This window comes from Colletotrichum fioriniae, assembly GCF_027942845.1.
Source record: "Colletotrichum fioriniae strain IMI 355084 chromosome Unknown scaffold_4, whole genome shotgun sequence".
NCBI classification, from domain to species: Eukaryota; Fungi; Ascomycota; class Sordariomycetes; order Glomerellales; family Glomerellaceae; genus Colletotrichum; species Colletotrichum fioriniae.
The window spans coordinates 2,775,063-2,792,501 of NW_027076840.1; the positions used below are offsets into that span (position 1 = coordinate 2,775,063).

Below are 17,439 nucleotides of genomic sequence, written 5' to 3' on the forward strand. Positions count from 1 at the left end.
CCACTAAATCATGGTTCCTGTATGGTTGTGGAACTGAAGACGGATTCGGCGATCAGCAGGGAGGGAACACGAGCTCAGGGTGCTATTTTGAGACGGCCAGGCAGCAGCATTTAGAGCGCTACATTCCCCCGAAGGATTCGACTGCCAAAATGGGGAACGGGCTCGTAGCAACGAATGAGGCAACTGTTTGGCACATGGCTATTGTGCTGGGCAATAGTGTCTCTGCCACGATGCAGTTGGTTCTTATGGATACTACCGAACAACATGGCTGGTAGAGCCTTAACAACGACTTACAGCGATGCATTCGGCGATATGCAACTGACGTGTGGCAGACTACAGATGGCAGGTTCCGTGTTTCATCAAAGGAAGTATCCCACAGCTGCCGTGATTATTGGTCAACGGGGTTGCTATCAGTTGGTTGGGTTCCATGTTATTCGAGCGTTTGTTCCATGTCTATATGAATGCGATCTTCCCAGGCCCTTGAGAATAACTGCCTCATCAACTATCTCATCTAATCACAACATAATACAACACTCGTTTTAGCTGTAATTTAGGCATGAGCAAGAGTGAATTCGGTAAGATATACGATATCAAGGCAGTTTTCAAGACCTACCCAGGCTAATTCGTGCCCTTAGAAACGATGTCGAACGCCCCCGAAGACTTCAGCATCCGATCCCCAGTTCCTCAATACCAAGCAATGCATACTCCCGCATCAACTGCCATTGGCAGACACGACATCGCCGGGCCCAACGTCAAATACTGTCACGTTGTCCACTGCAACCATGGGGAATCTCTCGGTGAAGGCTCTCGGGCCAACGTCGTGCCTGTTGCCCTCGTTGAGAGATGGCCGGCCTTGATCGAGTGCCCTGCTTGCAAGGGCATTACTCCCACTACAACGGACCATACCATTGGTAAAGGAGCGCAGTACGTCGGCCCCAAGCCATGTCTCTCGCAATAACTTGATGCTCTCGACTGATACCTATGTTTCTGTAGCTGGATGGCGGTCATGCTCTTCTTCACCACCGGTGTTGGTGTATTCGCTCCGTATGCCATGAGGCCTTTCAAAGACGTCGTCCACAGCTGCCAGCGCTGTGGACGCAAGGTAGCGACCCGGCGATTTGGCGGTGGCACCAAGGCACACCTCATGTGAATTGGGAATCTTGACCGGAATCAGGGGACATGTTGTCATCATGTTATATCCTACAACAACTCTTGCCTTTGTTTGGGCACACGGTGTAAATGAGATACGACTGGTTCGTCAAGCACCACCTTACACCTAAGTAAACCTAAGCTTCATTCCATCCCGTTCCAACTATGGACCCTTGTTGTCGTCAGACACTTAAGCGCTCCAATGAAGGACCGCCTGAGCATCTATCACATGCGGTCTCCTTATCGCGTGATGCAGGGGAGTCGACAACTGCCGCACGGCAGAAGGCAGACGACGTTCTGATTTCGGGTCAGGGTGCATTCACACGTTGCATCCCCATATAAATGAACAGGCGGGGCAGATTCCGTCCGAACACCATGGATAAAGTAGGGTGACTTCAGATGGATGGAGAGTAGCTGATCCTGGTCGGGATTTGTTCAACTTCCTGAAATGGACTATGGGGCACGGCCGTTGCAACCGCGCATGGCATCGTCCCGATGTTCTGCGTGACTGATTGCAGAAGATGTTAAGATAAGTTCGTAGCCTTTGGGCATAAAAAGGTTCGGATGAGAGCAACATCTGGGTACGTGTATTCTCTTCGTCTTAGAGAAGGACATCACGACTTTCATCCTCGGTCTGAGAGATTAAGTCCCAACATCAATACACCGCCAAAATGCGTCGCGCCATTTTTGTTCTACCTCTACTCTTGCTGGCCAATCCAGTATCAGCGGTGACATGGTACTTCCTCCGGTACTACCCCGCGTCAGGTCAGAAGTTCACCTCTTTCTCGGGCGAGATGGTGATCCCATCACTACCGCGCGCGGGCGTTTACTACCTCTGGCCAGGCTTGCAGCCAACCGATAACTCTGGCGTGTATCAAAACGTTCTCGATGGCCGGAGCGGAACATGGTGGCTCGGCTCCGGGTGGTGCTGCTCCAACCCGAGTCTCCCTTGGGGTGGCGGCTTCAACACGTACGGCGGGGAGACGATTTCGTTCCAGAACACCCTGAAATCGGATAATTCGGCGTGGACCAGCACTGTGACGAGGCAAACTGGAGGTCAGGTTGTCACCAATGACTTCGCCTTGGGTAAGTCGCCATTGGATGATGGGTGAGGTCGCGTGGGACTGACTTGATCTGTCTACTTCAGCCGACAAGTCATTCAATCAAGTGCTCTTTGCCATTGAGTTGTAAGCTTCACCCAATGTCAAACAACGGATTATCGACTAATGTCTTTTAGGTACGACGTCTCATGGGACTTTGGTCCACTAGCATTCAACAATGTTGTAATTGTATGCCCAACTACATCCCAGTGTCAATCAGGGAACGTAGCTGACAACTTTCAGACCTCCACTGGCAGTTCAGATTCAAGTTGGTGCACTAGCTTGCCGCAAAATTACAACTCGGCGACCAACTATACTATCACCGGCACAAGTGCAAGTGTGAGCGGCGACACAGTCACTTGCAGTATTCAGTCAGTTGTTCTCGACGCACCGGCGTGAGAGACAAGCCTAGCTATTGCGATCATGATTGGTATTATTATGTTATTCTAAGAGGGACGATCCTCTGCGCTCCACATAAGGGGATGTCAAGAAAAACCAGCTCAACGCTACATATCAGCCCGCAAGCTCATCCATCTCTTTCTCTCTCATATCTGTCTTAGTCATGAATAGACGTCAATCAACGAGTGCATGTGAATCAAAGGATTGATTTGACGGAAGGCCCGCCCCAGCTCTCATCATTGCGTGCCCAACAGAAGCGGTAAATGCCCAGTGAGACAAGCAGCGATGAAGCAGCTTAGGGGGCGGGAACCTGGGAGGGGTTCCACCAAGGATAGAAGCGCTCGCCCTCGGCCAACGACTTGAGAGTACACGCGGAACCCTCGCAGCCGGCGCCGATCTGAGAGGTGCCCCACCAGTTAACCTCGGCACCAAGCCACTGCACAGTGAAGAGCATGAGAATACCCGAAAGGGCAATGCCAGCGGAGAAAGAGGCCGACAGGACAAAGTTGTACTTGGACCAGAAGGCGAGGTAACGGCTTCGGACGTAGATCCAGGACAGCCAGGCGATAGGGACGGCGGGCCAGGCGTACGAGAAGCTGTACGGAGCCCAGTTGATGCCTCCGTAGAAGAGAGCAACGGGGTGGAACTGGCGGAGGTAGCGGTTCTTAGGGTAGAATTTGATCAGGTAGTAGAACAGGACCGGGAGAATGATGCCCAAGGGGAACCCGAGTAGGAGGTAGTTGTACTGTCCCTGGTGACCAAAGACCTTGATGGGTCCAATGGTACCCCAGAGCACGGCAGCGGTGAAGAAGGTGTTGGGACCGGGGCAGAAGAAGCGCATGGGCGCGTCGGGAGTGCAGACGTTGGGGATATTGATCTGGAAGTTCATGACACCGGTGCAGACGAACGTGGAGATGAGAGTGGCAACCATCTGACAAGCAAAGGTCTGACGGGGAGGGATCTTAAGGTAGTGAGCCACCTTCAAGTCGTTGGCGAAGTGAACGGCATGGGCGCACGTCACGTAACTATTTAGATACCATTAGAACCGGGCGTAATCATAAGGAGCGAGAGAGTTTTTATGCATACCCAAAAGACTTGAAGAAGTTCATGGCTAGAGCATTGCCCTGAACCCACATACCACCGATGAACTCAGCCAGGACATTGAGGGTGACCTCAATACCTGTCATGGCCTTGATGATTCCGATGGGAATGACGAAGATAACAGCCAAGAAGATACCGTAGGGAACAACGCCTGGCGTGGTGTAGGTAGGCCACGCAGCAACACCTGCAAAACCGAAGCCCGCAGCGACGATAAGCGTGCCAAGGTACCACCACTCGGAAACTAGAGAGAGTCAGTGTTTGTCGAATCTCATTGCTGTAGAAAACACTCACCTTCGGGGTACGAAGCCATGAGACGGTTGTGGACGTCCTTGTACTCGCCAGAGTCCTCGCCCTCGGCGACAGTCTTCTTCTGGCGGCGGATGCTCGCCCACATATTCTTGAAACCCATGACGATCTCGTAGCGGTGGAAAATCGCAACGTGCGTGACAGCAGCAGCGTACAGGGCAAAGAATGCGCCATAGACCAAGGTGTTGGCAGCTGCAAGGTAAGCAGCTGAGTAGTTCATGTACTTTTCGTGGTCGTACATGCCACGGTCATCGAGGGCGCGAGAGACATTGTAGAGGTTTCCAAAATGATCAAAGACACGGTTCGAGTTGATCGGGAGGTAGGCAGTGTTCCAAGCGTTTGTGTAGTAGAGACCCATAATCACGAACCCGAGCAGCCACATGCCGAGGGTACGGTTGAAAGTGGAAAAGGCAGGAACCATCTATTCAAGATCAGAAAAGCCCCGAATAAGACGCCAAGAGAGTACAAGATAGCACTTACCAAGGGGTCGACACTGTCGAAAAGCCTGTGCAGAGGGAATCAAGTCAGCGAGAAGTCCATTTGGGTAAGAGTGGTGCATGATGAGCCGAGAACAGTCTACTCACATGACGTTCCAGTCAAAGGTAGGCCAGGGGTTGAACATTCCCAAGCCGTTGCGGAAACCTGTCAATATCTCCAAGTTGTGGTTTTCGGGCGAAATCCACGTCATCCAGCTGAAGAAGGTGAGGACTTCAAAGATGTAGTTGGGGAACCAGAAGTACACAAACATTGCGGCAAAGGACCACAGAAAGAACTTGTATCGAGTCATCGAGTACAGTCTCTTGAACGGTCCCGGGACCGCAATGTTGCTTTCGTTGTGGAGCGCCGAGTTGAGGGCGATGGTGACGAGAGACGCCGGCCACACACAGTACGAAGGGTACACGATGAACCGACGGGTGAGGCCTACTCCACTGTTAGCATCAAATTTCCCTCATAAGTACGCCGTTGCATCACTCACCAGCGAGGCCATAGCCAATGAAGTTGGTAGAGAGCGCAATCAGGATCTGGTAGGCAAAGCTCTTGGCGTACGGCTGGTTGAAGTACTGGGGCAAGACCTGGGTCCAGACAATGTACTGGGTATACGGCAGACTCTTGGCAGTGTTGGCCATAATGGCAATGAGCATGTGCTCCTTCTTGTTGAACCGGCCTGGGTTGAGGGGGATCTTGTAACCAAAAACGTTGAAAATAGTGTTGGGCATGAACTTCTCCCATGCCTTACCGAGGGGGAATGCGAGAAGTTGGGCAACGTTGGATTCGATACTGATGAGGGGCTGACGGATACTGAATAGCTGATGCTATCGTTAGCATTATGGTGCGGACTGGCGGAGCTACAACTTACCTGGTTGATGAAAGCCAAGAAGACCGAGAAGAAGACGCCAATGGTCCACGCTCGGATCGTTCCACATGGAAGGGAAGGGTCGTCCTTGTTGTCAACGACGGCTCGCACCTCAGCATAGGGGCTGTTATTGGTGATCAAAGCAGCCTCGAGCTTCATCTCCCAAATCAGTTGCTCGTGCTTCTCGGGCCTCTCGAAAACATCCTGGTTGTCTACTGCCGCGTCAGCCCCACTGTCGCCGGAAGTCATCATCGTTGTATGTGCGTTACTCACCAAGAAATTCATGGATTTTCATGAGAACACTGTGAGGAAAATTCGGGTCTCGGTTGTGGATTCTCAGAACCGTCTCCATCATCTGCGTCCTGTGTCAATGGCATCTTCGTGCTATCTAGGTGACCATTGAGCATACCTTGCGCACTCCCTCCAAGGAAAGGGTGGCAGCAACGGCCTTGGCCTCGATGAGATCATCTTCTGTGACATTGAGATGCCTTGAGAAGTCGTCAGCTCTAGCTAGCTACGTGGATGATCAAGGCCTTTGGTGAGAAACTCACGATTCAAAAGCTTCTTCCTCGGAGTTGAGTCGGTGGAGCTCCTCGGTATGTGCGCCCTTTACAAGCTGATCAGTTCAATCCATACTACTGGTTACCATTGGCACCTACAGCAGCAAGTTTCTCGTCCGTCAAGACGCCCTGGTCCCTCCCAGTGTCAATGGGAGAGACTGGCGAGTCGTTCTTCTCGTCGTTCGCCATCACGCTTTGGGCGACTGTGAAGTTGGACCTGGGTGTAGTGTAAGAGGCCACGACGCGAAACCCAGACCCGGTAGCGTGGGACACGGCGATAAATAAACATTTTCGAAAAGACTGAAGACGGCCAGGTCGCTTATCAGCGGTACCACATAGTCGGCGCCCAGATGCCAACCGGGTACCTCACGCATGATGGGCTGCCATATTTGGATGATGCGAACAGGTCGGCAGGTGGCAAGGTAACCAAGATGATTTTCGGAGGCAGTCCCAGTCTAGGCCGGCTGGGCAACATCTTGGCTGTCTGGTCGAAAGGATCGACCTTCTCGGTCAGGCAGAGAACCGATGAGATGGGGTGGACAGCAGATATGCAAGAGAACGAGGATTGGTCCGTACAACTAGGCCACTGGCCTCCAGTCGCGAAGACGGCGACCCCAAAGTCTGGGCGCGCGATGCCACCAGGCCAAGAGGCAGGGAAAGCATTTGGGTTGCCAGACGATGGCCCAACTGATGGTTCCTTTTGATAGTTGATAGAACAGAGGGACAGGGAAGGGTGGTCGCAGAAGAAGCAGGGTCTTGGACGAGATCCTTGCACAGTACAGTCGGATACGTGGGGGAGGGTGAAAATTGGTAGGTTAACGACAAGGCTGGTAGCACGCGCTTGTTGCTTGCCACGTTCTGTGCACACAGGGAAAGATGCGGGTCTGACTGTGCTCTTACCGTACTGTCTATCCAGGAAGTAGGAAGTAAGTGTGACCAGTGGGACTGAGGCGGACTTTGTTGCACGATCCAAGAGTCTTCTCAGAGAGAGTTTTTAGTATGCAAGAGTACCAACAACTCCATCTGTCATGATCTGCCTCCGGCATCAACATTGGGGATCAAGGGACTATAATGACAAATCACGGTGACGGTGAGTAAAAGTCTGCTATGCCGTTTTATATAGAAAAGAATGAGTCCATTCTCAACAGCCTGGTTCGCCTAGCAGAGGCAGGAGGAGGTTGACTTGGACGCCCAGTCGATCGCACTATCTTTCCGTGCCGCGTTCCAAGTGCCCCTTACGTTGAATTTTGTAGAGAGGGAGGCCTTGAGGAGTTTGATGGTCTCAGAGGAGCGTGGAAGAGTTCAAAGTATGAGAGACGGTAGGGGCCCCAAGTGTTCAAACGGAACAGGGGTTCAGCCACAAGGCGCAGAGAAGTGGTAAGCTCGAAGGGCTGCATGATTGAAATGAGTTAAATGCAGTTTTGCCCAGCTTTACAAAAGGCCGGGGGGTACTTTTGTCCTTCTTGTTCTTGGGCAAGCATATAAGCCGGAAAGACATCCATAGGTTGAACGGAAACGGAAGAGAGCACGATGAGAAGAGGGAAAAAGGGACGAAAAGAAGCCCCCTCAAAATGAGAGGAGCACTGGGAATTGTCACGTGTGGCTGTGTGGGGGAAATTAAGGTTAAATTGGCACTAGCACAGACCACCTACGTACCGATCCGGCTCTTTGCTGTGGCGTTTTGCACTTCTTGTGGCTAGTGAGATCTACGTACCGATTGGTGACAGCTGCTGGAGCTCTCCTACCGTACTCGATTGAGTGAAGATGACTTTTCCCAGCTGCACCTCCATTTTCACTTCACTGTTCTTCTCCGTCAAAATTCACCACCTGCGATAACACGACCAAACTGTCGGAATTCCGTCTTGATGCGAGGCCTATCCGCTGACGACGCTAATCACACGATTCTCCTCTTCCCAGCAACTCCCAATAAGGCGCCATGTCGGGAACTTTTGTCAGTCACTCACGAGCTTACTTTATTTAGGAAGGCCTTCCTCGCATCGCAATGGCTGCGAAGGGCGGGGAACAAACATTTCGCGGCAGGCCAATGCCGTCTTCATGGGAGGCAAGCCGCAAAAGGGTCTCGTTCTCGGTGGTTTTGCTTCTAGCGGCCGTTGGTGAACCCCTGCTTCATACCCTGTCTCTCACAATCCTGGACACTCCTTGTCGGCAGTGCCCAGATCTCGCTCGGGACCAGTCGAATCATCTCGCTGCGCGCAAGTTATCCAGCCGTACCTTCAACGTCCCATTCAGGCAGGAGGATAACACCCGCTCTATATAAGAACGGCACCATCACTCTCTTGGCTTTTCTTGGTTTCTCTTGGAATTTGCTTGGAATAAAGCCGCCGTCTGCGATTAATCCTCTGCAATCCTCGCTATCAACCATTCTCTTCGTCCTTGGCTCCTTGGCACATTCTGCTATCATTCTCCTCTTCGCCAGAAACTCTCCTCCGCGCGATACCCCTCACGAGTCACGAGCCGTGCAGATGCTCCCTCTTCTCACCCACCTCAAAGTCAAACAACACCAGAGACTGAGCTCAGCGCCAACGGGAACAGGCACCAACTTGCGCCTCACAATGGCATCGATCAACATCTCGGATGGCTGACGTCTCCCGTCTTGTCCTGCTGCAAATGGCGTTCGTTAGCTTCGCAGCAGAAAAAGGAAGGTCTCGTAGAAGATTTAGAGGAGGGAGGCGAGTTCAGCTGAATCCCGATGGACGGCTGTCGACCGCGGTTGTTGTATTATTCGTCAATCACCCCGGGCTTATCGCAATCTCTCGCCAAGCATTCAAGGCCCCCGGTGCTCCAGACTGAGCGGGTTTCTCTCTGTTGGAGTCGTCGTATCCCGGTTCGCAATCGCCATAGTGCGACCCAACCCCCAATGGCAACGAATCTGCGGTACGGTTGCTGCAGCTGGTCTCAGCGCCCCCTCCAGCTCTTCCACGAGCTTTCCTACCTCAAATGGCTCCATGCAGTCCAATCCTGGCGTCGACATTGTCAGAAGGCGTGCGACAACTTCGAGAGTGTCGCCCCATATCCCGCGTACTTGTCCTCCGGTTGAAGACGAATACTCTTGGATTCTGCATCAGAGACCTTGAAGATTACGAAAGGATGCTTATTCTCCCGTGGTGGACGGAGCCAATCCCCTCGATTTGGCATTTGCCCACCATCATCACGCTTTTCATGTGGATCATCTCTTCTTAGACGGAAACATTGGAATAGTCTTGCGAGACGCAAGAAGACAGGCTTGTACCAGCCGGCATATGTTACGTCTTGATACCAATGATGGTATCGCCACATGGATTTTCAATCACAACGTTACGCGAGACGAAACGGCAATGATGGTATTGGCTCCCGTTGCGTCTATACACAATGTCGTCGCTCGAGTAGTCTCGTCTATTCTTACCGTCAGATCGTCTTGCGAACTGGCCAATCCGAACGACCTCCCTACACGAGAGCCGGAGCAGACTTCCTGTTCCAGCAGTCGTGGGATTCTAGTCCAAAGGCCGCATCACGCAGACATTCAGCTGCGCCGCAGGTGCAGCGGTGTGCGTTCAATTGTCTCAGCCAACGCTCTTCTCTTTGGACCTCGGTATCGTACAGCTGTACAGAGTCATTGCAGTCTGGTAGTGACATAGCCGAGATCTACTAACATGTGTTCTTGAGACAGTTAACAAGATAACGCCGTCGCTCGATACGCTCTGCAGAATCTTGCCATTTGAAAGGCACCACCAAACTGATGCGTACGCCAGCCAGGATGATGAAATCTCCATCGATCGAGAGGGCTATAGAGACAAAGTCGTTGTCAACATTCGTGTGGCCTCTTGCTCATGTATAGCTGCAACGTGTTTGTGGCATACGAGAGCTTGATGAATGACACATGCCGCTTGGCTCAGATCAGGCCCATGGCGTCAGAGTTGCAGGGCGAGTCTTGTCGGCGTGTATCAGGAGACTATCACTATCTCATTTGAATATTTACCAGCAAAACATGGTGAATCCAGAAAAACAGACCCGGCTGGTTGGTACGATTATGGCATTGCAGAGACAGACGCACATGACATCCACGTCCCTCCGAGCCCCCCAGTCTCTTGCCTTCTTCGACTCTGATGTACTGCGCCACTCTTGGATCGGCTCAGTTTACCGATGAGAAGAGTGTATTCAGAGCCAAACAAGTAGGTGAAGGGGTGGCAAGTAAGGCAGCTGGATCGGTTCTAGAATAGCTTGATCAAGGCCGGGGTTGTTGAACCCAAAATTGGCAAAACCGAAGCAACCCGATGATGTTTGACGCAATTCGACCGGCTAACACAATGCTCCAATGCTTCATGCGCCGAGACTGTGGCAAGTTCGTCTTCGCCGCCGACTTCCACGCAGACATGCATGCTTCAGCCTGCAGTTCGCTCCCCTTCCTAGCCAAGACGAAGTTGGATCGGTTACCCCAGTGGGTGTACGAATGTCACTGTCATTGCATGCGAGTCGTATCGTTGCTCTCGGAGATCCGCGAGGTTGGAACATCTCTGGCGTTCGCCGTCAAGGATTCGAGACCTCCCCTCTGTTTCTTATCATAGACGGGATTGACGCAGCATCACACAGGGCGGGATATGATATCAGATGCACCGTGTTGAGTATGATTTTCTAGTCTCTTGCCTCCCATCTACTCTCAATATAGTCACTTTACGTCTATGGCTGGGTGATAATGCCATTCCCTCTAGCACCACATTGTCTTCTATCGTCTTACTTTTGTCCCAAATCCTTCCGATTTCCGATGATTCTTTCCAAGATAAGGAACACACCAGCCATATCGGTGGTTGGTTACTCCTTACGTTCTCACTGACGTGGAAGTCGAAATTGTGTAAGTTCATATCGATTAGTATCTCAATAGACAGCAGGAGATTATTCATTTACTCGGGTACTACTATTCACTCCTCAGAGTCTTCCTCGACCATCTGGTACTCCATTCTCAACTTCTGTCAGAGACTATGGGATCACCGTTTACGGTCTTTCGGTTCCATCTCACTTCACGCTTGAAATCGCCTGATTGTATATACATGGGTTGGTTGAGCAAATCATCCAACGAAATCCAATAAGACGCAATCCCCCATCAACTTAGATGGACAATAATGATATACTGAATGCTATCAGATGGCATCTAGTCGCATATTGGTGTTGAGAATTGGCTGTCTCAGCTGATTCTGTATTGAAATCCTGCGCTGAGCGTTCATGGTGAGAATAATCTCTCGTACGATAAAGTAATGCTTATTTCCCGTGTCTTAATAGAAGGATAAAGACCCCATTGAGTCGTGTCCTCCTTCTCATCCCATCCGAACCGATCTTCTCTAACTAAGAAATGAAAAGGACGTGTGAACGGCCGTAGTGCCCTCTGAGAGCCATGAGACAGACTAATCCCATCGAAAACTTGAGAGCTCGGTCATTCGACAATTGCTTACTTCGAGGTCCCTTTCGGTAACATCATCAAGTACTACCGTTTCTATGTGGGAGGCCTCTCTGTAACCATCCATCGGAAATATCGTCGACAAAAAACGCTTTTCTCTTGACAGCACGGCGTTGACAGATACACAGAGCCCTCTCTGAACTCAATAGCTACCTAATCTGGCTGTCTTTGAAGATGTCGCAAGAGAACCACAACATCGTAGCGCCTTATTCTCTTGGTTGAGTCTCAACAGCACCAACGTTAGATTACGGAGAATCTCTTCTAGATCCAGACTGCGGGTCACGCCCAAGTATATGATGCATTCAACCACCAAGATACGACGCATGATGGAGTTTATATCACAGCCTTGCCCTTAGGCCGATGAGCCGATGAGGAGGCTTCGCGGAATCAACAAATACTTGAGGAGTGAAGGAATGACTACAGCCCCGCCGCTGAAGATCTCTCAGTGAGAGACAGGTCTTAGAGGGCGGGGAAGTCATCAGTCACGCTTAGGAATCATGGCACAGATGAATATAAAGGAATTATCGCCATCACGGCGTCGTCGGCTTCCAAGAGAAGTTGGGGCCCAAGCATTTTGTGCGGAGCGGCAGACCTCGAGCCCAGTTCACGCATTTTTTGTGTGCAGGTCCGGCTGTGATATGCCAGAATGCTTGTCTGGACGGAGGCTGAGGGCCTCAATGGCGGAAGGCGTTCCTGCGGGTCCCGCTATACTGGCTGCGTTCTCATGAATAGATATAGTCTCATCGCACCTTGAAGGCCCAGACTTCGTCATGGTAATATCATCTCCAGGAGTCCGTTGCCTTGGCCTTCACAAGAAGAAACCCGACGGCCTCGCCATCTTCTGTCCTGAATTCCAGCGTATTCAGCTGTGTAGCAGTTTTCTCGGGTGTAGCATCAGCAGCGCACATCGGACACGGGGAAGCACAAGGGCGCTCAGGACATACATCATCTCCAATACTGCGGCAAGAGGTCAATAAATTGAGAAAACTGGTTGTCTAGTGACTTGTCGTGAAGATCAACGGCCGTGAGTGGTATGATGGCGAACACGCAGCACACAGGCGGGGACCCCGACTATCAGACAGAGGGCAAGAGGCCGTTTGAGGGGAGGATTGGCGAGAACTCGTACAACGGCGTTTGGTACAGTTGGAAATTTGGTTTATTGGTGCGTTGAATCGTGACCTACCATATTCAGAGACAAGAGGTCTGCATCAGCTGAAGAGGAGGATAGCCGGGGTCTTGCCGAGGAGGCCATTTCACATAACATTGACGAGGCACATGGCATGTGCGCTCGCAAAGGATATTGAGGAATTCTTGATACGCCATGGTACTGGGAGAAAGAATATGAGCATGCGGGCTATGTAAGTCACGTATGTCTCGCACCCATCAACTACCGCTGATTGAAAAGCCTAGCAAATGACTTGTACATTTGGGGCAATAATATTCATCCTCAAGTGAAGTGCCACATACACCTTTGAAGAGCCACCACGGTATTCCTCGAATGATACGAAACCTAGCTGTCGATTAAGCTTGAACATATCCCATTCGTTGCACGCGCCGTGTGTTCCCAAATGTTGTGCTCCCACCAGAGTATCTCACAGCTGCGGACGGGATGAAGCTTGCAAATGCCATTTTATGTTGTACTGTCTCAGCACTTTCTTCATTTACGTTTCAGCGGTAACTATGGTGTTGAGATTCTTGTCCGTAGAAGAAATCCACCTCTCATCAGCGCTGGGCGCTGAACGCCCCTGAAGATGTCGTCAAGTAGCCCTTGTCGAGAAATGAGGCTGCGCACGCCAGATCTCGTGACTGTCGCGACGGGTGTGGCTGAGTTTCCTGTGTCGCAGAGCAACTGTTTGAATACCTGCACCACCCGCGAGACAACGACCCAAATTCTTCCGGTGTCACTAGGAACATGGAATTTGGAGATTGTATTGAACGTTCAGGATCCCACTTCCATTGGGCTACCTTATACATGCCTCCGGGTTTGGATCACGACTATGGTGGAGGAGCGCTCACACACCACACACATCTGTCGCTCGGCCCAGTTCGTCCCGCAGATCGTCATCAAGGTCAGGGTCCCGGCCAACTAAGCTAAATCGCAAAAGTGTTTTGTCGCACAGAATTCTTCAGTAGAAATAAATGACCTTTTGATTCAGATCTGCTGAAATCGTCTGTGGCTGGTGAGACACCCGCATGTATTGAAGGAGTTGCCTTGTGAACCGGACAGGTCGGGGCATGGGGAATGCAATATTTGGATATTAATAGCATTGTACAAAAAGAAAGAAAGAATGAGAATGAGGCGCCTACTTCATTGCTGCTGCCACCCGCCAACCTAGTCCTGAATAACAATAACTTGCTTCCGAGACTTGAATGGAATGTTCGTCAGGCATGTCTCATGTTCGATGTCATTATTGTCATGATCACGCGAGGAGAGCCGCATCTCAAAGGTTCTGGCAGTGCTGGTAGAACCATTGACCGTGGCCCTGGCGACGATGTCGCGACAGCTAGCTGATAATGTGACCAACACTGCGAACCAGGATTGATGCCTCGATAACGTCAAACATCACTACTAGGTACGGCCATGAAGCAGGTCCTCGACTAGGGCCAATAGCTATCAATGCTATCAATGCTGATGCTGCGGAGTACTCTGAAACACTTCAAACTCGTCTGCAAGATGGCGAAGATGTAAATTGATTCGTTGTTCACCAAAAGTCACAAGAGATAGGTCGAATCCCTCATCGAAGGCACTGCTGACTGCAAATGCAAGTTTCGGCGGCCGACTCTGACAGCTCCTGGTGATGTGTCTAGCCCACTGCTCTGCATGCATCGTCGGCAACGTCACCAAGGACAGCTGGCATATGCAGAGAAAGTGTTCCGCTAGTCGTTAAAAACGCCATGACATTCGCGTCTTGGGGAGCTCGGTAGTGGTTTCCAGCCACCGCTACGCAAGAGATTTGAGAAACCAACACATTTTTAACATGATGGGGGAAGCGCGATGCCGGCAGGTCTAGCGGCGATTTCCATAGCCCCAAGTACGGATAAGCGCTGGCGGTCTGCAGTAACCCTTTCAACGGCGTTGCGCCTGGCTCGGGTTGGTGCAGCGCTTATCAACACCATTGGAAGACACTTGCCGAGCAGCTCGGGTCCTGTCAGCATAGCTTCGCTCTTTTGCTTCTGAGGAGGCTGGGACCATATTTCAGGAGCTTCGGAAACGTAGGTGTTGACGATGACCCCGAGGTCGCCGATTGCCATGGCTCATTCCGCGGTTGTTCTCAGCATGTGCTGGGCCGTGCTTCATGATGTTTTGACCCCATGGTACGGAGTAGTAAAAAAAGATAGGGGCGGTTGATGACTCAGGTCATGAAGATGAGATGAAGGTACTGCGGCTGGCTGGACGTCATTGTGCCTGGGACAGATAGATGACGAGAAAAAAGACGTGTCATTGCTTTCGGATGACCAAAGTTAAGTGCACTGACACTGCAAAGATGTACTGGAAGAGGTCGAGGACGAGAAGTTACCTTAAAAAGAATGAGCCGAGGAAGAATGCCGTCATTGGCGATTGGTGGTGTTTGGTGCAGGCGCTTACTGAGGTCATCGCGGCGGTTACTTCATGCCCAAGGTCGTATCAGACGCGAATAGAGAGTCGATCCAGATGGACGATACCGATGGTGAGGGCACTCGCGTCTCGCGTTGCGGACTCGCAATATACGGACGGACGGGCGGACGGCTTCCCAAGCACTTGTTCGGATGAGACGAAATGCGGCGGTGTTGAACAATTTTGAGAAGAAGAAGAAAAGAGGCGTGTTCGAGGAACCGTCGCATCACAGGATAAGGTTAGTTGGATGATGTGCAATGACGGCAGGCCTCCAAACTCCCAGCGCGAGAAACAATCAGAAACGGCCGGAGCGTTTCAATTGACGTGCCCTCCAGTTCGTAGTGAGTCTGGCGGTGCTCGACCATCGTCTGAGGTTTTGTTAGGTAAGCACCCGAGGAGGAAGGGAGGAAGACGTGCATGAACTCAGTGTCATGTCACAGAGAGGTGTGGACTGTGAGTGACATGTGTGTGTGGCAGTGGTCAGTGAGTGAGTGGGAGTGTGGATGGGAGCGGCACTTGCGGCGTGAGAGTAAGCAGTGAGCACTCACTCAGAGTCTCAGGGCAACGAGAGTGAGTGAGGGGATGGGAAATGACACTGGAGACGGGAGATGAGTGGATCGGACCTCCGATGGGTCCGAGTGAGGCAGTGAGCGGGCGGCCGATAGTAAACCCGGGCCTGGTTCGACGCCGGGCCGTTGATCTCAGCTGAAGTGTGGTGACAATCACAGCTGGACAGGCGCGATGGGCAGGGCGAGCAGGCAGGAACCCGACAGCTTTTTTGACGATTGAGAGACTTGTGGGAGCAAGTGGTGTGTCTGGTTGGATGAATGAGTCGCGAGAGGTGGAGGTACACGGGCGGAGGTATCCTTGTGGACCCGAGCCAGATTGACGTGGGTGGAGTCACCGGTGGGCGGTACTTGCGATCTTGTACCTAAGCGAGAATTACATCTGCAGCTGTGGGCGGATTTGGAGGTCTCGACTCATCTGGCCACTGTCTGCAACATTTCCTTTTGATTGTTGCTTTCTGCAGAGTGCAGACCGACTGTTGGGATTGATAGCCTGCACAGCTGACCAACTTTTGATGGTGCATATTTCTCAATGTCAGAAGCTCAATCTCTTCAGAGCTCACTCGAGTAAGGTGCTCCTGGACGTTGGGCCAGACCACGGCTGCTGTCTGCATGCTGATATTTGACAATGTCCGAGTGGATCAAGGACATTGTCTTCCCGTTGCCATGGCGGCCTCTGAGTGGTTCAAGATCCAGGATTAACCTCCCACCCTCCCATGCAGCTTTCACAAGTGATGTCGTGTGCTGGTGTGTGACTGACTGACTGTGTGTGTCCACTGTGTCTCCTGGCACTGGCAGTGCCATGTTTCGCGCGAGGTTCTGCAGCCGGAGAGCCTGTTCTTTTCTTCGGTTTCCCAGCTGGATGGCTGCAGTGATGATCCCAGGGCTACCACACCCACTTCGACACAGCCTGCATTCGTCCAATCTGCCGCCTGCATAAACTGAGATCATGATTGCAACTCTTGTTTATCACGCTGCTGGGAGTCAGGATTTTTGGGATTCATGGAGGAGTATTCTCTCATAGAATATGTTAGCGTTGTGTACATGCACCACGGACATTGCGCTCTGCAGTCTTGTTGACCACTAGCAGAGTACGTGCCCGTTGTGGAAATAGAATCGAGATACCTACCCTAAGTACTCCGCACCTTACCTTGCTGAATACCTGGAAGGAGAGACTGCCTAGTGTACTCTGGGAGGTGAGGAAGGAAGGGGGGGAAAGATACGTCTCCCTCAGGTACCGCCGACGTCTCCGCCCCCAATCAGAAAGGGGAAGAAAATCTTCTCCACGTCCACCTCTCCCTCACTCAGGTCGCGAGTCTCCGTGTCTCTTCAAACTCCTCCCATCCATGATCCCTATCCCGTCCCTCTCTCTCCTTGATTCTTCCCCATTGGCATCTGCATCGGATCCTGTTTACCCTCCCCCCCTTTTGCCCCGTTTTGCCCTGGTTTTTTCTTCGACAACACCGCCGGAAGGTTGTTCGTCCTGTCTCGTCCGCTGCCTTCCCTGTCCCTGCTCACCTCACTCTTGTCTGCTGTATGCATAGCTCAACTCATCGTTGATTTGCCGCTCATTTGCTTGCTCTCTTCAATCTGCCGTCATTTCGGCTCTACCCAATTGCCCATTGCGTCTTCACCCCTCCTCATCTCCCGTCATCTTTTTTTTTTTTTTTCTCTCACTATCCTCTGCCATTTCGAAGGTCTTGGGCTCGCCTCGTCATCTACCTACCTCTCGGAGTCTCATCTGGCATCCCATCCATCATCCCACGCTCGCTACTTTGACCTTGCCTTAGTATTCCTTGGATCCCTTTCGTTTCACTCACCCCCTCCAGCCCTATCCCGTCCGTGCCTATCAATTGACACCTC

At 51.7% G+C, this 17,439-nt stretch overlaps 2 protein-coding genes across 2 annotated transcripts; one reads left to right on the forward strand and one right to left on the reverse strand.

The window, feature by feature from the left end:
- Window positions 1-1,820: 1,820 nt before the first annotated feature.
- N0V96_004591 (uncharacterized protein) lies at window positions 1,821-2,340 on the forward strand (the record flags this gene model as incomplete). Its single annotated transcript, XM_065757159.1, has 2 exons — window positions 1,821-2,235; window positions 2,297-2,340. 2 exons carry the CDS (start codon window positions 1,821-1,823, stop codon window positions 2,338-2,340), a joined length of 459 nt encoding a protein of 152 aa, XP_065614372.1.
- A 603-nt stretch (window positions 2,341-2,943) lies between these two features.
- Window positions 2,944-5,661, reverse strand: N0V96_004592 (uncharacterized protein; the record flags this gene model as incomplete). The annotated part of the gene is made up of 7 exons (XM_053198776.2): window positions 2,944-3,673; window positions 3,735-3,990; window positions 4,041-4,476; window positions 4,536-4,560; window positions 4,640-4,976; window positions 5,032-5,362; window positions 5,413-5,661. The coding sequence occupies 7 exons, from the start codon at window positions 5,659-5,661 to the stop codon at window positions 2,944-2,946; spliced, it is 2,364 nt and encodes a 787-aa protein (XP_053043794.2).
- Between the last annotated feature and the right edge of the window lie 11,778 nt (window positions 5,662-17,439).